At 40.1% G+C, this 26,749-nt stretch overlaps 1 protein-coding gene across 15 annotated transcripts in view; it reads left to right on the top strand.

The window, feature by feature from the left end:
• PPP2R2B (protein phosphatase 2 regulatory subunit Bbeta) overlaps positions 1-26,749 on the top strand; it is a 503,044-nt gene that overhangs the window by 198,941 nt on the left and 277,354 nt on the right. For 5 of the 15 annotated variants that reach the window (XM_032158258.2, XM_032158257.2, XM_032158256.2 and 2 more), the window contains one exon: positions 8,806-8,999. The exons of 7 other annotated variants lie outside the window; for them this stretch is intronic. In XM_032158258.2, coding sequence (XP_032014149.1) covers positions 8,806-8,999 — 194 coding nt within the window. Of the gene's footprint in view, positions 1-6,930; positions 6,953-8,145; positions 8,300-8,805; positions 9,000-26,749 lie in introns of those variants that run through there. 3 more of the 15 variants (XM_058439990.1, XM_058439994.1, XM_032158262.2) reach the window with 3 other exon arrangements.

The following is a 26,749-nucleotide window of genomic DNA, read 5'->3' as shown; positions in this document are numbered from 1 at the left end:
AAATATATATATATAAACATATATGTGACCAGAGTTGTTTTATGTGTCTATTGACTTCCTGGTGTGAAGAAAATGTTTTAATCTTTTCTATACAAGTTTCATCCTATAAAGTATTTCATGGCATTAAAAATACTTATCTTTTTTTTACTAAAAAAATTTAAAATGATAATCTAAAAAATCTAAAATGATGCATGTTCTAAAATATTTTAACAAAAATATGAACACAAAAGAAAACTACACATAACCATTGCTAATATTTTGATACATTCCTTTTAGCATATGCACATTTTTTAACCAAAAAATTGTAGCAGTTGGCTTATTTTGGTTTATGATTTTTTAAACATCATGAACATCTATCTTTGTCACTACTTTTAAGCGTTTCTGCAATGCTATACCTTAAGGATATAGCATACTCCATACTCCCCATAAGTAACAGTGGTTTATGATTGTGATGACTTTTTAATCTTTAATAACAGCTGTAATGATATCTAACTCACATGCCATAAGATTCAAACTTTTAAACTATACAATTCAGTGGTTTTTAATTATATTCAGAGTTGTATAGCTATTGCCCCAAATTTATTTTATTTTATTTTTATTATTTATTTATTCATTTTTGAGACGGAGTCTCGTTCTGTTGCCCAGGCTGGAGTGCAGTGGTGCAATCTCAGCTCACTGCAAGCTCTGCCTCCTGGGTTCAGCCATTCTCCTGCCTCAGCCTACTGAGTAGCTGGGATTACAGGGGCCCGCCACCATGCCCGGCTAATTTTTTTATACTTTTAGTAGAGACGGGGTTTCACCTTGTTAGTTAGGGTGGTCTCAATCTCCTGACCTCTTGATCCTCCCGCCTCGGCCTCCCAAAGTGTTGGGGTTACAGGCGTGAGCCACCGCACCCGGCCGCCCCTATCTAATTTTAGAACATTTTCAACACCCCCAAAAGAAATCCTGAACCCTTTAGCAGTCATTCCCATCCCTTCTTTTTTACCCTCAGTCCCTGGCAACAACTAATCTACTTTCTCTGTCTAAGGAGTTGTCTATTCTGAACGTTTCACATAAATGGAATCATACAATATGTAATATTTTGTGTCTGGTGTCTTTCACTTAGCATAATGTTTTCAAGTTTCATCTATGTTGTGGCATGTTTCAATACTTCGTTCCTTTTTATAGCTGAATAATATTCTATTGTATGGACATATAACATTTTGTTTACCCATTTATCAGTTGATGAACATTTGGGGTTGTTTCCACTTTTTGGCTATTATAAATAATGCTATTACATGAACATTTGTGTTCAAGTTTCGGTGGGAACACGTGCTTTCAATTCTCTTCAATATATACATAGAAGTGAAATTTCTGGGTCATATGGCAACTGTGCTTAATATTTTGAAGAACTGGCAAACTATTTGTGGCTGCGCTGTTATACAATCCCACGAGCAATGTAGGATTTGAGGGTCTTGATTTTTGCCACATCCTCACCAACACAATTGTGGTGATTTTCAATTGAGAGAATATTCATCCCTAAGAGAGACAAGCAAGAATCTAGCGGTGAGTGGTTTGGAAAGAGACCTCCAGATGATTCTGTTGTGACCTAAATCCACTGCAATAGACACACAGACACAGACACACACACACACACACACACACACACACACACACACACACTAGCTCAAATCACAGTGGTTAAGAGCATGAGCTGTAGAGACAGATCATGGGTTGGAGCCAGGCTCTCATCTATCTGACTCTGGTTATATTATTTACCTCTATTAGCCTCAGTAAAATAGAGATGATACTGTATATAGGCTGTTATTAGAATAAAATGAGACAATGCAACTAAAACCCTTTCCACAGTGCCTAGTACATAATAAATGCTCAGTGTTAGCTATTATTACTATATAAATGAATCAATAATTTTCCATTATATGAACTCATTATAATTTGCCTAAGAAATTATTTTGTTGGGCATTTGGGTTGTTTCCAGTTTTTCACGATTATAAGCAATGTTCTTTAGAAATAATTTTATGGCTAAATTTTTGCCCACATCCATGGTTATTTTCTGAGAATAAATTCTATAAAGTGTTATTTCTTGGTATATTTTTTAAAGGTTTGAAAGACATTTCCCAATACTTATTCTTGTTTAAATTATACTAAAATTTTACTTTGAGCAATGTAATCAGGCACTAAGCATATCCCTGGAGTGTTGCTAAACTGGTTTTGGAAATTCTCACCTTATACCTAACAAATATACTGTAAACTAAAACTTTCTTGCACAGGACAGCCTAAATTTAACTCTAAAACCAATGAATGATAAGAGGTACAAGAAGATGTTTTATCTCATGCTCTCAGATCTAGACTCTTGAGTTTTGTAACTTTTCTCCCTTTGCATCAATACCCTAACTAGACAAGTAAAACAGCTGTCAATGAAGTCGTGCACAGAGGATATTTTTGTTTAGTACTGAGACAACTCAAGGGCAAGCGTAAGGTCACAATAGAACCTAAATAGTCGAAAGAAATGATTCCTTGGGAGTGGGCATGACCGAACATTCCTACATTGTTAGGTCTAGGAGCCTTATAAAAGCAATCAGTCACAAGTCTACCATGGCAATTTCATAACAGCCTGGAAAGGATCAGACAAGGGCATGAAATTTCCTCTGATGGATATGGGAAAACTTCAGGGAAAGGTAGGATTTTAAGAGTTATTTAACATTATGGAGAAGTTTGGTTGAATGGTGGAATGCTCTGGAACTGACATAACTTGGGAGATTTATTGTACAGAAATTGGAGGGTACTTTGCACTGATAACAGAGATGAGGGGAAAGATACATCAGCAAGTAATGTGTTTCTACTGGTAGACTGGTAAATGTTTAACAACTGGCTCTAAAAAAAAAAAAAAAAAAAAAAAAAAACACCCTGAATTTACATAGTGTTTTTTTTTAAATTTTCCATGATATGAATATCCTACCATGGCAGATTTCTGATGTTAAGCTACTAACGTGATGTCACTCAAAGCAGAACGAGAAAGACATGTACATGATCAGCAAAATCAGCTCTCAATAGCCAGTACCCACCAGCTTCAGTGTACCACTGTATTTTCATAAGTTTCTGTACTTGAATTTCAGTTGCAGAAGCATTTACATGGTAAAATCCATTAAGAGTCCAGAGTCTAGAATTCAACATTTTGAGGGCAAGAGGTTTTGTTTTCTTTTCCCAGGTTAAATGCCACGTTAAAGGATCACTTATGTGGTATTACATGTTGTAGCATGCACAAACAGGAATTGCAAACTTGCTAGAAATTCAAGAGGTCATTCTCTGGACAGTCAGCACGTAAACTACCTTAGAGAGAGAGTTGTGCAACTGGTGCTTAGTGATCATAGAGAGAAATTCCATATGATTCCACAATAGAGAAATGTGACTAGGTCTGCACATACATAATGAGAAAGTCAAGAGAAGATAATCCTGATTCCTTTCATTTGCACAAGACTTCATGGTTTATAAAGGGCTTTTTGTAAGATGATAAAATTTCATGTATCCAGTTTCTAGTTGTTCATTAAGACAGATTGATAGGCAGTAAAACTGAGGTTTCTAGGCCACTTCGGTTCACATGAACAATTGACTTGGAGTGCATCTCTCCAATTCTCTGCAAATGGGAGATCTCATGAAGTACCGCAGGAGGAAGAAAGGTCATTTTAGTGAAGCCTGGCTCTGAGCCAAACCTGGACTAAGCACTTTCCTTACCTCTGAAGCCACCCAACAACCCTGTGAAGTAGCAACTATTGTTTTCTTCCATTTTGCAAATAGAGAGGTTCAGAGATGTTAAATTACTCACCAAAGGTCATGAAATTTATAAATGTCTGAGCTGGCACACAAACCAGGACTGTCTGACACCTAAAGCTTCTATTAAGAATCTCCAGACTGGCTTAGGTCAAAGGTTTTAATAAAATTCTAGATATTTAATGTGCTAATTGGACAGGGTGACCTAAAAGGTTCCCGAATAGGAAGCATTAGCCTAAGGAAGGAAGAGTGGGTATGTGAGTGTTGGGGGAGGGGACCATGACAAGGGTGGTTAAAAAAAAGAATGTGTCCACATGCTGTCAATACTGAGCTGGGTAACTTAAGAAGGCTGTGTATTTGTAATTGGCCTTTTCTATGTAAAGCATAAGCCTGAAATAGGTCAGTCTTTCAGAGTTCCCTCTGCTGCCCCCTTTGAAGACTATGGCCCCTTTTACATAAACTGTAAATTAGACACTAAGTTCCATGACATCAGAGACTGACTACATCTTATACACTGATGTTGCTGAATCTATAATCCTATCCCAGTGTCTGACATAGTTAAGTACTTGCACATTTGCTGAACATTGATGATGGTGATGATGACGAAAGTAAATACTCAAAGTAATAGCAATGTATTTTTTCCACATATTTTCTCATTTAATCCTTGTGATAACTCTATGAAATAAACACTATTCGTTTTCCTAATTTATAGATAAGAAAACGATGGTTTAGGGAGATCTTGTAACTTGCTTGAGGACACAAAAAAAAGTGACAGAAAATGATATCGGAGCCTTGACACTTAACATTGCACTATAGTCTGTTGATATAGAATGCATTTGCTGTATTTCTAAGAAAGTTCATGTTATTAAAATTAGATGATAGAATTTAAGTTCTATGAAGAAAGAAACTCTGTTTTATATAAATCTATATCCTTGGCACCTAGAACAATTCTTTTTTTTTTTTTTCTTGAGAAGGCGTCTTGCTTTGTCTCCCAGGCTGGAGTGCAGTGGTGCGATTCAACCTCTGCCTCCTGGGTTCAAGTGATTCTCCTGCCTCAGCCTCCCGAGTAGCTGGGACTACAGGCACGTGCCACCATGCCTGGCTAATTTTTTGTATTTTTAGTAGAGACAGGGTTTCACCATGTTAGCCAGGATGGCCTCAATCTCCTGACTTCATAATCTGCCTGACTTGGCCTCCCAAAGTGCTGGGATTACAGGTGTGAGCCACTGCGCCTGGCCAGAATAATTCTTTACATAAATGCTTGGTAAATTTTGATTGCATATATGCATACAGGAATAAATTGAACCAATTATTTCAATAGGAATACAGCTTATGAGCTAGAAAATTTCCAGCTCATAACAGATTATTTTAATATGAATTTTAAGAAGGGTGGAGGTATGAAACCTAAATATTAAAGTAAGATATTCAGCAATTTATTCATTTGTTTAAGAAATGTTTGTCTCCAACAAATATAATTAAGCATCTACTAAGTGCCAATTAGTCAATAGAAAAGATCTAGTGAGGCCAGGCATGGTGGCTCACGCCAGTAATCCCAGCACTTTGGAAGTCCAAGTCAGGTAGATCACTGAGGTCAGGAGTTTGAGACCAGCCTGGCCAACATGGTGAAACCCCATCTCTACTGAAAAATACAAAAATTAGCTGGGCGTGGTGGTGCATGTCTTAGTCCCAGCTACTCAGGAGTCTGAGGCACGAGACTCGCTTTAACCCAGGAGGCAGAGGTTGCAGTGAGCCGAGATCATGTCACTGCAATCCAGCCTGAGTGACAGAGTGAGACTCTGTCTCAAAAAAATAAAATAAAATAAAATGAGAAAATAAAAGTAAAATATCTAGTGAAAATGGCCAACAATAATAAGTAAACAAATATTATAAAATGCTGTGGGTCATGAAAAAGACAAAGAAAAAAATGTGGAGGCAGAAAACACCAGAAGTCGGGACTATGATGTGGTCAGGGAATGCCTCAACAAAGCAGGGACAGTTGAGAGGCTAAATGCCAAAACGTGAGGAAGTGGCATAGAACATAGCATGCGGAAATGTCCACCGCTTTTGGAAAGAACTTGACATTTTAGAGGAATAGAGAAGTGGCCAGTGAGTCTTTTGAAGACTGATCTCTGCAGCCTACTCCCATCTTCCCCACTTTCTCCCCCACTCCCCGGCTCCACAGTGGTGCACAGGGCTCTTTTCACTCCCTTACCTCCACCACAGGTCATTGTGTTATGGTACAGAGCCAACAGCTTTTTTCCCCTTGTTTTTGGTTGGATGAGCTAGTTCTCTCATATTAGAAAAGAGTAGTTGGCCAAATGGAAACCTTGAAATCTACTTAAACAATGGAGACCTATCCAATCTGCCTTCTCAGAACTTGTGTCTTAGGAAAAATGCCTGGACTGTTGAATAAATGCAGGAGAAAGTTTGCAGGATATGTGAAAAAGAAAAATAAATAAACCCAGAGACTCGATCTGTGGAAGGGACATTCTCCCCATTGGTTACAGTGGAAAATTCCTCAAGCACAGCCTGGCCAATGAGCCTGGGCCTACCTGATTCATCACACAGCTCTGTCCCAATCTAGCCCATGATTCAGAAAGATAAGGGGGAAATTTTCCCAAATACTATTCCAAGGCCTCCTGAAACAATTTAAGATCATTCCAACCTAAGGCACAATGTCTTCTCATCATTTTGATTCACTAAGAGATGAACTTAGCTTTTCCCCACTCTGCTCCTACTCCAAATTGTGCCAATATCCAAGAGAAGCTACAATGTGTAACTACAAAAGGACTGAATGTTGGAAACTTGGTGATAGTTACAGCTCATCCCATGGAAGAACCAGCCACGACAACTGGTACTGAAGTGGATCAAATCAACTTGTACCCGTCTTCACCTGTTACTAAAATTTTAAATGTGGATTTTGAACAAACAAGTGTATAAGCCTTAAGCACCAGATGGAAATAAAATAGAATCTATTGAAAGTTAAACTGAACTCCCCCCACCACACACACACACACACACACACACACACACACACACACACACAAATAACTATGTCAAGGAACATTTCTGCTCTTTTCTCCCAGGGATATGCAGTCAATTTCTGGAGATGAGGACGATGTCATTTTCTATCTACCAGAAGTATCCATACTGCACGGAAATCTAATGACAATTCCCAACCTCAGTTAAGGACTTGTTTTTCCATTTTTTTGAACTTCAAATACTTTCTAAATTGTGTTAGCCGAAGCATTGTATGTATATAATTAACTCATAGGTCCCTCTGGGCCCATCTAGCTAAACTTGTGGAGCTTAACTGAGCAAAACATTTGCTGATGTCTCTCCCTACAGTGATACCCATTGAAATGAATACCTTCTACAAGATGAAACCTAGGAAATGTTGTTTCCAATTGGCTTTCTAGTGACTGGGGTTGATGTCTTTTTCAAATTGGCTTTCTAGTGATTTGGGTTGCTTCATTAAATGTTTTTGGTTGTTTCATAACAATAATGATCTCATTTTCTTTCAAAAGTAGAGTTTGAAATTTGGGAAAACATGGGTGGGGAGGGAATTCTATATTTTCTTCCTAGTTGAAGTAGGAAGACAGGTCTCTTTTCTGTATTAATTGGATTCCTGAAATTCCCCCAGGGTAGCAGTGGCTCTCTGTGGGCACAGGGCTCTTATGCTTATGTTCCTGTGCTTCAGTGTACCTTCCATGCTGACAGCAAACAGAAGGTGTTCCTGCTCAAGCAAAACCTAACGGAGGGGCTGCAATAGTTTGTCCAAAACGAAGTGCAAAGGGCAAGGGAGAGTGGACTTTTTCAGACTGACCCTGTTTACTAGTCTCGTGCTTTCCTCCACCTGTGTAGACATAGATGCTTTATTGAACACCAGCTTCCTACAGTTAGAAGGTATTTTGACTCTTAGGAATGGGGGAACCAGTTGCAAAGTTCTGGCCCCTGCTCTCCCTCCTATTCCTAGCAGAGGGCTTAAGATAGGCTCTGAGCGGCACTTCCCACTCTCTCCTTTTTCTGAAGCTTCGAGCCCCAAACCTCGCCCTTTAAATTCACCAAGGGACCACATGCATCACATAAGGGTGAGGAAAAGGAACCTGGATGTAGAGTTCCTGACTATCCAAAGGAACCTACTTCTCTTTGCTGTCCTCAAGCGCAGGTGTCCGGAGAAAGGCAGTGAGCTAGGGGCTCTGGGTGCTAGCGTAGACACGGCCCTTAGCTGAGTGGCGCGAGAGGGGAGGAGGTTGGAAGAGCGCGTCTATGCGTTCCACCTGAACCTGCAAGCTAGTCACTTGCTGCCCAGGTGCCGATTCGCGGCTGCATGCGCCCCACTGCAGCAAAGAGCAGCCGCAGCCTCTGCCTCGGCCACCACCGCTGCTGGGAAAGAGTCCTGGGGCTGCTGACGCGGTTGGGAGGAGCCTCGCCTTTAATGCACCAGCCGCCTCCAGCCTCCTGCAGCAGCAGCAGCAGCAGCAGCAGCAGCAGCAGCAGCAGCTGCGAGTGCGCGCGTGTGGGTGTGAGGGTGAGTGCGCTGGCGCCGGCCGCAGCGCCCTGCCCAGCTCCCTGCCAGCTTCCCTACCCCCGCCTGCCGAAGCCGCCCTCCCGTGGGACCAGCACCCTCATTCCGGCCAGGCAATCCTGAATCCTGTCCCTGCCATCTCGCCACTGCAGCTCGGGTCCAGAAAGGCACCATTTTGTCGCGGCTGCCCGCTCTCCCAGGGGGAGGAGGGATCTTTTTTGCATTTTGGAGCGGCTGCCAACGAGGGGAACCTGTTGGGCATCTCCCCAGACCCGCTTGTGAGCGCCTCCGGGGAGGGCGGGCGGGACCAGACCCCTCGGGGCACGGCGCATCTTGGCCACCCGGAGGCAGCGGAGGCAGGCGCAGCATCCTCGCTGGGAATTGGAGCTGGAGTGAGCGCACCGCGCGGGAGGAGCCGCCGCAGCCTCGCAGAACCCGAGTGGAGGAGGTGACAGCTCCATTGCCGGGTTTTTATTTTTTTTCTCTCCGCCTCCCCGTCTCCTCCTCAGGCTCGGACCATGGTGCAGTCCCACTGGCTCCCCTGCCCCCCTCTCCTGTGAGACTGGCTGCGGGGAGGGATCATGGATACTTGTCTGCCGGCTTCTGGTTCCCACGCAAGTAAGCCTGCTGTCAATGGAGGAGGACATTGATACCCGCAAAATCAACAACAGTTTCCTGCGCGACCACAGCTATGCGACCGAAGGTAACGCCAGCCCCGCCGTATTCCGCCGTTGGGGCCGGGCGCAAGTTGCGGATCACTGTGCTTCCTGGGCAGCTGGGCGCGTAGTGGCGGAGACTCCTCCGGGCCCTGGGGCTGGGGCGGGGGCTCGGCTGGCCCCGGCAGCCACCAGTGCACCCCGCATCCATCCGGGCTCCGCGAGGCGAGCCCGGCGTTCAGCAGCAGGTGGACCCGGCGCCCACGGGAGTTAAAATGGCCCTCAGGGATTAGGCTTTTCAGGGTGGGGCTCTCGCCCAGAAAGATGACCCCAGGAAGGCAGATGACCCCTCCCCCGACATGTTTGCAGGGGTCTTGGGGGGAGATAAGAAGGGAGGGGCCCAGTAGGACCTTGGTCCCCCCTCCCTGAGCGAAAAGATGTTATGTCTCTCAGTGGCTGCAGGGAGGGCATGGTTTCATTTCCTGCCCATTCATCTCCCCGGCCGGCCAGGTTACCTGCTCAGACAATCAAAACCCCAAAAGGCTCTTTGCAGAAGGGCGAACCTCTTTCCTTTTGGAAGTGCATTAGCAAAAATAAAAAGGTGGCTGGGGAAATAGTGCTCTGGCGGCCAGCGAATGAGGCTGACACGTGGGGTGAGCAACGCGATCGGTGGGGCCTTTAAAAATCACCATTATGAATTCTGCAGCAGTAGTTTCTGCTGAATCAACAGCCAGCAGAAAGCAAAAGGGTTCAGCAAGCTGAGCTTTGCCAAGAGGTGAAATTGTCGTCTCTCCCTCTCTCCCAGCTTGTTCTGACATAAGCACTAGTACTGTGCGGGCAGGAAGGGCAAGTCAGCAGGTGGAATCTCATTCTGCCTTTTGTGTGTGAATAGAGAGTAGAGGCATTCTTTTCCCCCAATGCCAAAACTTTTGCATTTTTGCTTTCATTTTCTACCTGTAGGCCTTTGATCCTTAGCCACTCATACAAAGTGTTGCATTATCACATTGTAATATCCATGCGAGAAAATGTATGTGGAAGTGCTTTAGGACAATGTTGCAAGGTGTATTAATTTAAAATTATTATTCTTGGATGCTAACATTTCTGTAATATTTAATCAAATCAAAAGACTACTAGAGAAATGTGATGGGGGCAGTAAAAGAGTTCAAGCTCTGAAAGAAATAAAAAGACACACACATCTGGGGGTAAAGGTGGCATCTTCTATAAACATCCCTGGAAGTTCTAGATAGAAGGAATGTCCAGTGCTATTGAAAGTATATTCTCCATTTGTCATCATTTTTGGAGAGCATCAAGCCCAGTATGCCCACGGTGCTAGACAGATAAAGCAGAGTTGTAAGCTCTGGCCTCCAGGCGCTTAGAGTTGGCTTTTAAGATGTGCAGCCCATCCCTCCGCTATACAGAGCACCATACTTACCGATTCTTTTTCTGTGCATGATGGCAACCTGATTGTAAGATGTTCTCCCTCAATCTTAGCACTTTGTCACTGACTCAGTGACCTGATAGCATATGACTAACTCTGTATCTAAGCATGTCATCCAAGAGAGAAGTTGGCCTTGGGTCTGTTGGCTTTTGGGGGAACATTTCTTTCTGTTTGTAACCACAAAGAAAGAGAGCTGCCTTCATGTTTTCTTGTATATTACATTCTGCAGGCAAGAGAAACTTAGCAAGCTGAGAAAATGCCCAGAGTGGAGCTATGTGTATAGGAGTGTCAATTGTGAAGTGAAGAAATCAGTTAAAAATGGCATTCTTTATTGTTTTCAGGGCCCTGGATATTACCTTTGTTCTTATTTTTATTCCATTTTTGAAAACTCTTATTCTGGATAGAATATCTAGGTTCATATAGTCAAAAATTAAATATGAGTTTATAGCAATGAGCTTTCTGACATGTGAGAATCAACTTCTCAGATTTCTTTCTCTTTCTCAAACACACACACATACTAATCACACTCAAAACTAACAAACCTTTATTTCACAGAAGCTTCCAGGTTTTGAAATCTGATCTTAGAGAAGGTATGGAAAGAAAAGGAAAATAGAACTTAAACGATGTAAATACCAGAAGTTGAATAGAGCAAGAAGTTCCCTATAGTTTTGACCTATTCCTTTCAGGGAAGGTTCATGCAATTTTGTTGCCAGAGGGGGAAGAGTCCCTGTTCTTCCAATGAATACCTTAGGAATTGTTAGTAAACCTTGAAAGAGCACCAGATCAAAAGACTCCTTTTAAAAATTCTCCTCACTGGGACTTGCCCCACAAGTTTTCTTCCCCCTTGTTAACTTATACCCTCTTACTGGGTGGGGAATTAGCTTCTAGGTCCTTCCATAGATCTTGCTTTTCTGTTTCCTTTAATATTTCTACATTTTCCTCCTACCTGCTCAGTTATGTCAGATTGTTCTTTTTTTTCTTCCAAAATATCTCCTTCACATGTATTTCTGAATTTTTCTTCCGTTTGCTCGGATCATTCCACATTGCAGTGTTCTATTTAAAGTTGAAAGGTTTTTGCTGTGTAGTTAGTGTGAAGGACTCTAAACTCAATTTGCATTGTAAGTGGTGGCTGCAGGCAAGTTCATCCAGCTAAGAGCAATGCAAATGCTAAAGGACACTTTCACCCAAGCTCCCCTCTCTCAGTCTCTTTCTCTCTCTGTCTTTCTCTAAAGAATGCATGGTATGCATTTAATAAATAAATTTCCTAGGACTTTTTTTAAATTCTGAGCATGAAAATTACTGCCCTCCCCTACGTTTCCCTATCTTTCCTCCTCTTTTAAAGTTAACATCTTTGAGCATCTTCTATGTTCCAAGCACTGTGCTGAGCTCTATGTATAGCATTTCAATATATCTAAACCCTGTTAAATGGATGTTGTCATTTCGATTTTCAGAGAAGGAAACTGATGCAACTGAGGACTGGAGATGTTACTAATTTGCCAAAAGTCACACATTCAGTGGAAAACCTTGTCTTCAAACTCAAGCCAGTGTCTGAAGGCCAGGTTCTCCCACTAGGAAATTCTGCACTGCTTCATTTTCCTTTAACCATCAGCTCTTATTCTGGGAAAGATTGCAATGGTTTTATCTCGGTGTGTAAGCTGTGTTTCCATCAGGCATAAAATCCTTTGCAGGGAGAATTCGAAGTGTGTATGGGGTTATATAGAGGAAGAGCCTTGGGTCGGGTTGAAATTTCCCACAAAAATAAAGTCAATGCAATGGTTTGATTTTTTTTTTTTTTTTAAGATATGGAACCCCAGGTTTCCTAACTGGGGATTCATCTCTCAAATCTCTCTATATGTGGGTTTCCTGCTATATTTTTAGGCTTCTGTTAGAGCCAAGTAAAACCCTATCTCCATTATAGCAGTCTGTGAGTTTTCTAGATTAATCTTCCTACTTTCACATGGGCCCACAGATAGACACAGATAGACCGAATATTCTACATAGATGGAGTATTTTAAAATAACTGCTCTGTTCTCAGTTTCCTTAGCTGGAAAGTGGGAATAACAATAGACCTATGCCAAAGAAAAATTATTTGATGCAGAGAAAGCACTCAAGCACTCAGAATATGCCTAATCCAAAGCCCACCCTTAATTAATTATAGCTGTTATTGTTACTTAATGTACCTGCTGGTTGTATTCTGGCAACAAGTGGGTTCCACCTTCCCTCAGAAGGCTTTTTAAAAAACTGTCTTGTTTATACATATTAAAGGAAGAACAAGTTTACTATTCCAAGTAGCTCCTTTCAATTATTGATTCATTCTGCCTTTAATTCCTTCAACAAATACTGACGTTTTGCAGAGGTGATACAGGATGTTCCAATACAGACATGGTCTCTGTCCTCATGGATCTTTCAATCTAACAGAGGAGATAGTATGAGACAAATAATTTTGCAAATAAATATATAGTTACCAATTGTGATAAGTGATATTTAGGAAAGGCACAAGATGCCTTGGGGTCATAAGGTGGAAAGGTGGATCTAATTTAGATCGGGAGTTCAAGGACAGCCTCTCAGACAGCTGAAACTGAGAACTAAAGGATGAATTTGCAATTAACAAGACCTGAAAGCATTTTAGGTAGAAGGCACAATAGGTACAAAAGCCCAGAAAGATTCAAGGAATGGAAGGATGACTATGGCTAGGAGCAGGGAGAAGAGTGCTAAAAATGAGACTGGAGTCTGCAGTTCATTTTGAAATGTACCAAAAGCAAGAAAGATTAGTGCTAAGATAGAGGGATGGGTAAATGGATAGACATATGATAAAGCAAGTATAAAATGTTAGTCACTAGCCAGCCATGGTGGTGCATGCCTGTAATCCCAGCTACTCAGGAGGCTGAGGCAGGAAATCACTTAAACCCAGGAGGCAGAGGTTGCAGTGAGCCGAGGTTGCGCCACTGCCCTCCAGTCTGGTGACAGAGCGAGACTCCATCTCAAAAAAAAGTTAATGACTAAATTGAGGTGGTGGGTCTATGGATAATCACTGTAATTTTTTTTCCACTTTGCCATCTGTTTGAATTTTCATAATAAAATGTTGGGGGAAAAAAAGACTGGAGAAGTATTCAGGGACCAGATCATATCAAGCCTTGTTGACCACAAGGAGTTTGGACTCTATCCAAAGATGAATGGAAAGCCATTAAGGAAGAGGGAAACATGATCAGATTTGTTTTTCTAGAAGCTTAATCTGGCTGCTATGTAGGATGGGGTTAGAGAGCCAGGCATGTAATGAAAAAGAATGAAAGTTGGGAGATAATTAGGAGGTCATGGTGTGCTCCAGGATGGTGACAGCAGTAGAGATGGAGAGAATTAGATGGATTTAAGATACATAATAGAGAAAGAATGCATTCATTGCACTTACTTAATATGATTGAGTGCAGATGGAGAAGGTGATGTCAAGGACAACTCCTAGAATTTTGCCATGAAAATGGATGCATAATGGGGCTCGTCACTGAAAGCGGAAATAGACTGAAAACTGATTAGTTTGAGAAGACAGTGAGACATCTAGTTTCACAGTGAGACTTTCAAGTAGACAATTGGATTTCTGGGTCTGAAGCTCAAGAGAAAGACCTGGACTAGAAAATAAATTTGAGATTAAACATCACCAGCATATTAAAGGTACTTAAAACTGTTTGAAGAGATGAGATGCCTCAGATAAGAGCATTTCAGGGCAAAATTTGAACCAATGAGTGAGAAAGTACAAGGAAGCGGATCTTGGCTTGGTATGAAGAAATTGTAGCAAAAAAGTACCTCACAATGGAATAGGGCCTTGGTAAGCATAACTAACAACACACTGATATTATTCAAGTAATACTGTAATATATGGCCATTTCTCAGCAATGTGGTAGGATAAGAAGAGTCCAGTCTTGGATGAGTTGAGTTTAGAGCGTCTCCAAATTTGAGATCTGAGTGATTTGTGAAATACATTAGCTTTTTAGGGCCACAGAGAGTAAAAGTGAGGAAGTAAAGGTTCCTCCTCCATCCCCCATTCCACATAAGCTCAAGAAAGCAGGAACTTATGATGAATAAAGCTGGGAAGGTACATGAAAATGGCTTTTGATGTGAAGATGCTGGGAAGGCATTGAAAAAATAAAAGGGGGTAGTGTCATATGATGGAGAGCTGCCTCATAGTTCCTTAAGTTGCTTTGGTATTTGTATGCAAATGCCAGATCAGAATGCTATTTCCAATGCATATGGATGAATGTTTGAGCTCTCCGCTGTTCTCAGAGAAACCTGAAATGTGAGGTGAGAAGTAGCTGCCTTACACTATCGTAAATGACCTTTCTGGGGATGGGAAATGTTCTGCTACTAAATATAATAACCAGAATGCATTGAAAATCACTAGCAAGTATTTGTTATTAGTATCCAGGTCCCCAGGGGCAATCCCAAGCCCTTTATGAGTGCTGGTCAGAAATGTACCAATGATTCTGGGGTGAATAATATTAGGCTAGTCCTGTCAAAATATTGGTAATGCCCAATGAAAAGAGCACAGCCGTAGACTGACATTCCTAGACTTTGGCATTTGCATTTAAGAAGAAATAAGGGTCCAATTTAGACACTTAGCTGAGGGAAAGAAACTAAGGTATCATGAGTACTCTCTATTCCAGGCATTTTCCTAGGTATTTCTTATGTTTACTCATTTAATCTCCTTCAACAACCCAGAGAGAATGGTTGCATTAACCCCATTTTTAAAATAAGAAATTTCAAGGGACAGAGAACCAAAGGAACTTGCATAACAAATACACATGTATTACAAACATACTCACTTGTAAGTGGCGTAACCAGATTAGAGCCCATGACTGTGTGGATTCTTGGCACATGTTCTTTGCCCACCCATGCTGCTCAGGATCTTTTGGAGAAATGCAAGTTGTGCTCCACCCTCCACACATATCCCATTGGTGCCTACTCGGTGCTGCTGGATTTACTTGATCCATCTTCTCCTAGCACAGCAGTGCACATCTCTGGGCCTTTTCCATTATCCCACAGGGAGGGAGCTGAATTCTACAACCCAGTAACAGAATCCTTAGCTGATTTACTCCTGTAGATTTCTTCTGTTATATAATAAGAACAGAAAAAAGTGTTTATGGAATTGAGCAATCAAGATGTTAGAACTAGCTGGAGTTTTTTGAATAGCCTTCTCCATGTCACTCATCCCCAATGTAGGACAGTAAGCATGCAGCTCCCAGGCTGAGCTGAGATGGTCCCACTGGGTCATCTAGGTACCCACTCTCCCCAGCTCATGGCAACTCATACAGTTGCCTGAGCCACAGCAAGAGGAATATGACAGAGGCAGCTGTGGGATGGCAGATGTTCTTTTGCACATAAATATGTAGATGTCTGAGGCTTCACTTCGGCCAGAGTGGCTCTCCAGCTGGTTCCCCTCATCTTCCATTAATAAGAAGATGATTTTGCTTTCACACAACTTGTCATCTTTACCACCAAATTTCCTTCTTTTTCCTCTCCAGTAGAATTCTAGAATCAGGCTGAAAGTCAGCCCCAACATAACTATCTCACAGAAAGCACAGACTATTTTTATGCCTACTAGGAACTTTGTCAGAAATAACCCAGGAACCTTTGAGTTCTGCTCCAAGTTCACTGTGGAAAGAGTTAATAATGGGAAATATTAATAGTTAATGTTCATAGCTTTCTTTGGAGAAAGGGTCATCCTGGGTAATGAGAAGGGGTGTGTGCATGTATAGGGGGTAGTCAGACTTTCACTTCTGTGCTTTAGAGGTAAAAGACTTGATCACTTACAACAAATGTTAAACGAAGCGGGCGTGGGTTCTGTGTGTAAGGGGAAAAAAGATGTGTGGAGTTTAGGAATCTAGAGGGGCCCCTATGAACAGGTTTTAACCTGAGAAGGATGGGGTCTGTTGGACGGAGCATGCCGAAGAGTACCTTACCTGTGGGAGGATGTGTTTCAGGTGTACTGGCCTTTGTGCTTGGTGTATTAGTCAGCTCAGACTGCATTTTAAAAAACGCCACATACTGGGTTGCCTAAACAACAGAAATTTTGTTTTCTCACATTTCTGGAGTCTGGAAGTCCAAGATCAAGGTGCCAGCAGGGTTGGTTTCTGGTGAGTTCTCTTTTCCCATGTATAGCAAACTTCTTGCTGGGTCCTCATATGGCCTTTCTCATGTGTGCAAGTGTGAAAAGAGAGAGCAATCTCTGGCATTTTTTTTTCTTCTTGCAAGGGCACCAGCCCCATAAGACCTTATCCTTATGACCTCATTTAATCTTAATTATCTCCTTAAAGGACCTATCTCCAAATACAGTCACACTAAGGAGTTAGGGCTTCAACAAATAGATTGGGGTGGAGGGGGGCACAATTTGGTCCATAACATTGGGGAACTGAAAACCTCCTCCATCAAGCATTGCTTATCACACTGGTATGAATCCTTGTTAAGCAATGAACCTGAAGTGGTCACAGAATGGCAGGCCGCCTCCTCCACTTGACGTAGAAGGATCAGCTTGATGTCCCTCTACAGACACACAAGGGTGTAGAGGGTGGCAAACCTGTAAATGTCTCTAATAGGGAATATTGCAGCAAGATGCTGCTGAGAGTTCCCAGGTGGTCTAAAAGATAGAACTTGGGTCCCTAAGTACAAAATACCACCAGGAAGGACCTTACCACAGTGGGAGAGCCACACAGGAAACTCAGTGAAACTAATATTGCTTATGTAGCTTTGTAGAAGTCAGGTTAGGGCTAGAGACACTCAAGTTGGGAGGTCTGTTGGTTCCTGCCAACTGCATTATTGTAATTCACATTTCCCACTGCCTTTATATTTTTATTTATAGGTCAAATAATACTATATTCTTTCTTACTTAAAAGGATTCAAGCATGATAAGTAGATAAAGCATGAATCACCCTCCATCCCATACCCATCCCACGTTCCTACCCAAAGGTTACCATTATCAGTAGTTGGTATACTTCCTCAGAGCCATCTGTCTATTCATACATTTAAATATACATGTATAGGTATACAGTTGGGGAGGATGTTTGCACAAATAGTACACACTGCCTGTTTTATTTGCACTTTGTTTGTTCTTCTACTAGTCATATGTCTTCAAGATTTTTCCATATCAGAACACCTACATCTGTCTCATGTCTTTTAATGGCTGAACAGTGCTGCATAGTATGACAGTACCGCAGTTTATTTAGTAGTTCCCTGTGGATGTAAAATTGTTTCCACCTTTTGTATTACATAAGATGCTGCAGTGATTATCTGTGTATATGTGTTTTTGTTTAAATGTTCTCCTTCCTGATTTTATTATCTTTAAAGCTGAGACAACAGTTCCCATTTCTTAGCAAAATGGCAAGAAAAAATCAGAAATCTCTGGTCTTCTATTTGTTTTCTGTGTAACCCTGGATCAGTCATTTAAACCAAGAACCTGAATTTCCTAATGTAGAGAATGAGAATACCTGATCTACCTATTCATATGTGCCCAGTACTGTGTCTTCCAAAACCATTGTGGATTTGAATGTTAATAATTAATAATGATTGCTAGTAGTTATGGAGGGCTTTCTGTGTGCCAGTACAGGCTTGGAGCCTTAAAGTATTTTTCTCATGTAACCCAATTTAATTGTATAGGCTGATATTGTTCTTATCTCCCTTTAAATGAAAAGTTAAAGCAGAATAATATGATTACTAGTCCATTGTTACACAACAGTGAGTAGAACAGAAGTCACATCCAGGTCTGTCTGATTCCAAACCCTGTATTCTTAAACTTGGCAAAAATTCATCACAATGTAGTATATGAACACCTGTTTAAAAGAAGAGTTATGATGTTGATAGAGAAAAGATGATTCATTTTTTTAAAAAATATTGTTCTGAATCAGTCAATACAAGGGTCCAATTTCTACCAGGGATTTGAAAATGAACTGGGGGGCAATGGAAAGGCAATGCAATATTGTAAGCAGTAATGTGGAATGCACGTCAGAAGACCTGGGTGGGATTCCAGTCCTGCTACCATAATTTGTCACTTTTATTCTCTGGGCTTCAGTTTCCTAATCTACTATAATGAGGTTGAAGATGGGGGAGGGAAGGCATGCTCTCTACAGGCTTTTCTGACTCTCAGTTTCTATGAGGCATTATTTCTGTATTTGTGATCATCTAGGTCTCTTTGATATGTTCTGATGTTCACCTCAGGGGTGAGACTGGGAAAACATGGCCATAGGCTTTAAATGACCCCAGAAATTCCGGGTCTGGCTGTACTTCCTGGGTCAAATCATCCTTCTGGCAAGAAGGCTCTGGTGCAGCCAAGAGGCAGAGCCAGAAAGGGAAACTTCTCTTTGCCAAAAGCTGCTGCAGATGGAGGAGCCAGTCTGTCTGGGCAGCCATGACTTTGAGAGGAGCCATTTGGCAAAGTTGTTGGCAGGAGCTGCCTTGAAGCATGAATGCTGGAGACAGTCCTGGGCTGGAGTGAATCAGGGATGCCGCAAAGGTGGCTGGTGGAACAAATAACCATCTGGTGAGCAGGGTGCTGCTCATCTTGCCACACTGATGGGGAAGAGCAAGTGCCAATCAATGAGGTTAAGCTCTGAATGACATGATCTGACAGGCACAATAGAATTTCTCTCCTGTTATTTTATACTCCATGGTGGGGGTTATAAACTCCAAGGCAACATAATTTTTTCAGAAACCAGGAAGGCCCCAATTTCTCCCACTATTATAAAGTAGGAAAGAAAATTTAACAATTCAAACAAAAATTATTTATTGCCAAGTGCTATGTAGGAGGTGCTGGGGCATATGGTGAAGTATAAGACTATAGTCTTGTTCTCAAACATCTTTCCATCTATTTGGGCAGGTGACACTCAGTCCTTCTCAAAATATAATTAACCACAGAAGCCAGGGTGCGTGAAACTGTGTCCTGTTTATCTCTCTGTTATCATGAGGTGGCCGAGGTGGTGGAATCAGAGCCCACCTGGCTCTAGACACACCTCTGGCTATGCTAGTTCTGTGGCCTTGGGCAGGTCACTTCATCTTGCTGAGTGTTTTCTTGCTGACAAAAATATGGCAGGGGATGAGGCAACATGTTATTATTTATATGTGATAAATAATATAATAAATAAATAAATAATAAATACAAAATATATAATAAATATATAATAAATAATAAATATATAATAATATATTATTTATATATTTAATATATTTAAAAATAATATATTATTATATATTTAATATATATAAAAATATATAAATAATAAATAAATAATATATATTAAAATATATAAAATAATATATTACACATTATATATATTTATAAATTAATTATATATATTTTATATATAGATTTATAATTTAATTTTATAAATTATAAATAAAATATATAAAAAATATATAAATATATAAATAATATATAAATAATAAATAAATAATATATACATAAATATATAAATAATAAACAAATAAATAATAAATACAAAAGATAAATAATAAATACAAAAGAATCCCTCTCTACTCCATGCATTTGGGACCAATAGTTGACAGTGAACTTGAAAAGTTAAGGCAAGGAGTCATAAAAAATAACATACCATTTAAATTTACTAATTTCAATGAAAGGCCCAATGAAGAATAAAGGCCTTACCTTCGAGTATGGATCTGCTGATTGGGGGTTGTAATATTTTTCTTGCATGAACCGTACCTTGAATGACAAAGACCATACCCTATTTTGATTTCCTTGAGGTTGAACAAGACCATAGATATCGCAGAAGCAATCTTACTACAGAATAATTCTAGATTCTTATAATTGTTCCACAATTTTTGTATCTCCTACTTTTAATTTGATGATTCTTTGTCAAGTCTTTTGAAATTCTTCAACTGACTTTTCATATGAAACAATCATCGTTCTTTTCACACTATTCTTCTCATTACCTTTCATGATATTTAATTAAATAACAAGTAAACTGGCATCAGGAGATTTGGAAACAAACACAAATGACTCTCAGTAAACGTGCAACTTAACCTGAAGGAGCAGAAGTGTGCCTATGTACCAGAGATTAGCCTACTCAATTAGCTGTGAGTACTTATAAAGGATGTTGTAGGCCTGTTTTACAGAAAGAATGGAAGGCACTTTTTCTTCTTGGAGAGTCAGCTACTTGGAGGTCTGTTAAAAGGACTTCTGCTGTAATTATGATGATGAGGAAGAGCCACTATATACTGAGTGCTTGCAATGTAGCAGGAATTGGGTTAAGTATTCTGGATGTACTCCATGTGATATACTATGTATTATATATCTACGGTATACTACATATGATGTATATATGATATAGATGCCTGTGTGTGCATATATATGTGTGTGTATATATATGTATGTATCTGTGTGTGTGTATATATATAAAATTTAATCTTCACCACAACCCTCAAAAGTATGTATAATTAGAGCTGAATTAGGTGAGACTTTAGATCTTATTCACCATTGTTTATCCATCTCCTAGTATAGTATCTCCTAGTATAGTATCTGGTGAAAAAGCACTCATTACACACTTATGGAGTGAAAGAGAAAATAGATTTCTACTTTACTGATGATAAAACTGAGGCTTAGAGAATTTGCGTCATTTTTCCCAGTATCAATCAGCAGACCCAGGACTTGAATGCAGGTATGTCTGACATAAAAATATGTGTTATTAAGAGCAAACTGAGGTACAATACAATAATTTTTCTGTACAAAGTTCTTGGACATATACTTTGGATCTCATATTGCCTATGAATATCCTAATAGAATGAAACTTTGGTATTATCTCCATTTTGTAAAAGTATGTCGATGTTCTAGAGCAGGGATCAGTAAACCTTTCCTGTAGAGAGTCAGATGATAAATATTTTAGGCTTTGCTGACCATACAGCCTTTGTTCCAGCTACTCAATTCTTCCATTGTAGTATGTGGACATGGCTGTATTCTAGTGAAACTCTATTTACAAAATCAAGGAGTAGACTGTAGACCATCATTTGCTGACCCCCATTCTAGAAAAGTACTGGGAACCTAATAGAGGTCCAAACAGTGCTAATCGTCCAAGTGAGTGGCTGCAGTAAGTGCTAGAGGGAAGCTCACCTCACCAGAAGTGGTTAAGTGGGGAGGTTGGGCCTTGGTGGGATGCTGGCAGGTAGAGATGGGTGGCAATGGCTTTCCTCATTGGAGGCAGAGTCTTGTGTGATGTTAGGAGGCAAAAGTATGAAAGGAAGGTGGCATGTTGTTTTAACAAGTGAGCTGGAGATTAGAGATGTAATGGAATGTTTGACAGCTCATTAGAGTCCTCACACATAGCCATATCCCTTCTAATCAGTGTCTGTCCAATAGTTCACTCAGTAGTTATTTTAAAAACATATACTATATATTAGGCACTGTGCTAAAAAACCTAGGTATAAAATATTTAAAAATTAAATGTAGACCCTGCTCTCACAGACCTTGCATTCTATTGGGAATATATACATTAAAAAACACATGTGAATATGAATATGAAACCTGTTAAAGGAGAAGAAAGATCCTTTAAGAGAATAAAGTACATGTTCACTAATGAAAATTTTGACTGTACAAAAAATTCTAAAAGAGAAAATCAAATTTACTCCTAGCTGTGCCAGAGACAGTCATTATAAACATTTTTGATGTGCTATGTTTCCTTCTAGGCTCAGTGTGTGTGTGTGTGTGTGTGTGTGTGTGTGTGTGTGTGTGTGTGTCAGAGACAGAGAGAGAGATGAATGGAGAACGCTAGGATTATGTGCAAAACAACATCATCTATAGGGTTTGTTTGTTTGCTTTTGCCCCAAACACAAACTGTTAGCATTTTTCTATAATATTCTATAGTTGAACCACAATTTTGCCAGTCGCCTAATAATGAAAGTTTAGAGTATTTCCAATATTTGCTATACTAATTCTGAAATACATAAATAATATATTTGGTTATGTTATAGACTCTAAATCATGTCTTTGGTTATGTTTTAGAACAAGTTTCTAAAAGTAGCTTACTGGGTTAAATGGTATGAACAATTATGTTTCTATATGATAGGAATAAATTACCTTCTAAAATGGCTATCCCAAGGAATACCTTTGTAATTACTGTAGGCGGTTTCCACTTTTGTTCTATCCATATTTTGCTTCCACCTCACATTGTCACAAATTTTCAAGGTGCTTAAGTTTATCCTAGGGAACTTATGTGGGGTGAAGATCAGAGAAAAACTTCTTAAAGATACAGCCATTGAATTTTAATTTGATCCCATTGCCCTTCTACCCCCCAAAAGTTCCAGGTACTTCGACCCTTTCTGAGAGGAGAGGCAGGTTCAGTTCTCAGCCTCTGCCATTAAGCACATGGGTGAGTAGTTTGTTCCCTGGGATTCAGTTGCCCACTTATATTAAATAAAATTACTTTCATGGTTCCAGGGCATCATTTGTAGATGAGTATACGGAACCTGGTGACCCAGAAATGTTAATTTTCTTCAAACTGGTGGGTAGGTAACTTCAAAGAATGATTGACCCAGTATGACAACCAGTATGGTTGTTTAATGAGCTAGTCTCTCATGGGGTGCAAATTTGACATTTTGGAAAGTTGTGCTTTTTTTTTTTTTTTGTTAATACTATGTGTGGTTGAATGCAATTTGAACCCAGGCAAATCTGAAAAAAATTAGACTTTAACTATCAATGACTTTAGACTTCCAGACATCTCTAGTCTTCTCCCAAAACTGGCACTATTGTTTAATCTAAATAAAAAGTACAAATCTTATAAATTACCACTGTAGTCAACATTCTATAGTTGAACCATAATTTTACTAGCCACCTAATGATGGAAATTTAGATTCTTTCCAATATTGCTGTGATAATTGTGAAATAAATAAATAATGGCATGACTCTAAGTCATGTCTTTAGTTATTTTTTAGAACAAATTTCTAAAGGCAGGATTATTGGATTAAATGGTATGAACAATTATGTTTCTAGATGATAGGAATAAATTTCCTTCTAAAATCGCTGTTCCAAGGAATACCTTTGTAATTGCTATGGCCCTTTTCCACTTTTGTTCTATCCATATTTTCAGTGAGTGATTTTTAGTCCACTTTCAAAGTACATTGGCTATCTGCATTTCAGCAGTCTTTGGGGATTACAGTTGGGAGTCGGTGTGAAATCTCAATTCATTTGGCCTGAGTATTTATTTAGAACATCGTTCCTCTTTGAAGAGTCTTGGGTTATTGAAATAAAAATATTAAGCTCTTTGAGGCATTTTTTAATTTTAAAAAGTTTATACAATATTTTAAAAATTATACACAGGGTAAGCACATAAAATTTAAAGGATGGATGGATGGATGGATGGATAGATGGATGGATGGGCAGTTGAGTGGATAAATATTTGTGGTGGTTAGTAGGTGACCCAGTTGCCTTCTCAGAGGACTAAAAGTGTTAAAGCATCTTCTAGAAACTCCAAGTTTCAATGGAGATTTGGGGGTGCAATATTAAAATCTACTTTTCATCCTCTTCCTCTTCTGTCTTGGAGCCAAGGGTAGGTGGGATTAGAGTAGCACAGATCCGTGGGGACATGCTTCCTGGAATTCATCAATGGTGCTAGTTTAAAAGGAGAAGATATGACAGGCAGAGAAGAGCTTCCCTAGAACCCTGAACTATCAGAAGAGATTAGGACAGTTTAGTGCTTCCAACTGACATATCCTGCAACGGACTAATTTCTAATCCCTTTTCCCATTCTGTGGGATTAGCCTGGGTGAAACAGACATACTATGTTTTTGAAGTCAGGACCCTCTGGTCACTTACTAGGATATAGAGGGAAAGTTTTGGGTGCAGTTCCATTTGTGAACAAGATGTATTTTTCTACAGGTTCTCTGACCCCCTGTGGGGTCAGAGATCAGAGATCAGAAACTTGCTAAGCACCCACCAGGACCTGAAAATCTCTGTGTACTGTAAAAAAAAAAAAAAAAAAAAAAGCAAAAGCAGTCTGATTATCGTATTGTACTTCGGCTGCCAACATGCTTGCTCAGTCCTTAAGCTTCCTCAGCACAATTTGAGATGGAAATTTTCCGATCAGAATTTTTCCTATAAGTCTTAGAAACCTGGATTTGAGCCCATTATGCAAGCCAGGGTTTTTTTTTTTTTTTTTTTTTTTCCAATTACTTGACAAGTAGGTTGCCTTTGAGTCACTCATGTGAATGACCTTGATGTAGACATTGGCACATGCTGAAAAGGCAAAAAAAAAAATTTACTTTTCTTTCACCCTTTAAGAAGACTAGTCTGTTCACAGTTTTCTCCTGTGCTTATAAACCTTCATGTTTCCTGCCTGTCCTCTCATGTTCTAAGTCTCTCCTAACTTATCTTCAAAGCATTGAGGCTGGCTTGTGCTGGGTCCTCACTACTCCAGGCCATTCCTGCTTCCTCTTCCCTGGTACCTACAAGGCCTGCCTCCAGTCCACATTTTCCTGTGAAGTTTTTCCTGAATTCCTCAAGTTCTTTGATCACCACAGCAATCCTATGAGCTTATAGATATTTTCCCCATTTCACGAATGTGGCAACTGAGGTCTGAGTTCAGACAGCTAGATCTAAAGACACAGATCCCGCACATCATCTCCCCAACAAGACAGACGCTCCAGGAAGGCAGTGACCACATCTTTCCCTCTAGTTTACTGTACAAAGGAGAGTGCAGTTCTTGGCACACAAGTGCTTAGTAATGGTTTTTGAATTTGATTTCAGTTTGAGAGTAGATTAATAGCATTTCTGTAGTTAGGACAGCAGCCAGTTACATATTCTTTTCTTGGGAGTTTAGACTTGCTGGTCCCTCTGAACGAGGTAAAGCCAGGTCCTCCTACCCCAACTAAAGTTTAAAGATGCAGGGGAGATGTCAAAATATGTGATCTGAGATTTCTGCAATCACTTGGAAACCGTACTGGCTAATTAAGATCATAATAGATTATCTATTCTTTCATTCACTCATGTATTTATGCGTGTGTTCTTTCATTCTTTAACCATTCAGCAGGTATTTACTGAGCAACTGAAATTTCATTCATATCATATGAGTTATTACATGATAATATCAATAAGAAAAATTATGTGAAAGTTTATTAATATTGGCTGTGAGGGGGATGAAAGCAGCAAACCAAAAAAAAAAAAAACCACAATGCTGTATTTTAAAGAAAGTCAAAGGTAGCTTCATCCATGATAAAAAGGGTGTGTAAAGTATGATTTCTCTTATATAAAATTTTATTTGTATAGATAAAGAATTCCATGGAAAAATGGCAACAAAAATATATTGATAACTCAGACTGATGAAATTTTAAGTAACTTCTACTGTTTTTATATTGTCTATAACATATGACAGTTTTAAATAAATATATACATTGTTTATATACTAAAAACAGTAAGGCTGCCATTGTGGTGAGAAACAATTCATGGAGTGTCTACTACGTGACTAGTCTCTGGGAATCAATGTAGTGAATATTCATCTGAGTTCTTCCTTTTACTTTGAAGACACGTTAGTTTGACGATGGGCACAGTGGCTCACGCCTGTAATCCCAGCACTTTAGGCGGCCAAGCCGGGCAGATGATGAGGTCAGGAGATCGAGACCATCCTGGCTAACACAGTGAAACCCCGTCTCCGCTAAAAATACAAAAATAATTAGCCGGGCATGGTGGCGGGCACCTGTAGTCCCAGCTACTCGGGAGGCTGAGGCAGGAGAATGGCATGAACCCAGGAGTTGGAGGTTGCAGTGAGCTGAGATCACGCCACTGCACTCCAGCCCGGGCGACAGAGGAGACTCCGTCTCAAAAAAAAAAAAAAAAAAAAAAAAAAAGTCAGTTTGAATGCTGGAAGAGGAGTCATAAGTGAACACTGTGACTGTCAGCTTCTATAGCAAGAATCCTTTTTAAGGTCTGTCACCTGAAGATCTGGGTGAAAGGGCTTTGGCAATGAGCCTGGCCCTTAGGTTTATAGCCCCTTTGGTCGTTATGTCTTGGCTGCAACAAGAAAGCTAAGACTATATCTCTGACCTCAGCCAATCATTTTATAAGGGGACTGAGCAATGGTCTGGATGGGTCAGTGAAAATCAATTGCAATGATGGAAAACCCATCTAAGAAAAAATGTCCTAGAGCCAGTGGGTCAGAGCCAGCCCCTCTGCACATGAAAGATTTCAGTCTGTGTTTATTGACATAGAGGGTGGTTTTAATTACCCTGAAGGAATTTCTGGCATGTTTTGCCAAAGCCAGTTTTAAAATGTTTAATCAGTGGATTAGTGACTATCAGACCTACTGGAGAGGTCTGCACATGGGGCAGCTGGTCAAGTGTAGTATATTACAATGAGGCTGTTAAAGACAGAGTATGGGTACATTT

The sequence above is a fragment of the Hylobates moloch genome, unplaced genomic scaffold (assembly GCF_009828535.3).
Source record: "Hylobates moloch isolate HMO894 unplaced genomic scaffold, HMol_V3 SCAFFOLD_6, whole genome shotgun sequence".
Taxonomy (NCBI): domain Eukaryota; kingdom Metazoa; phylum Chordata; class Mammalia; order Primates; family Hylobatidae; genus Hylobates; species Hylobates moloch.
Note: the sequence above shows the minus strand (reverse complement) of the source record. Positions and strands in the feature narration are given on the sequence as shown.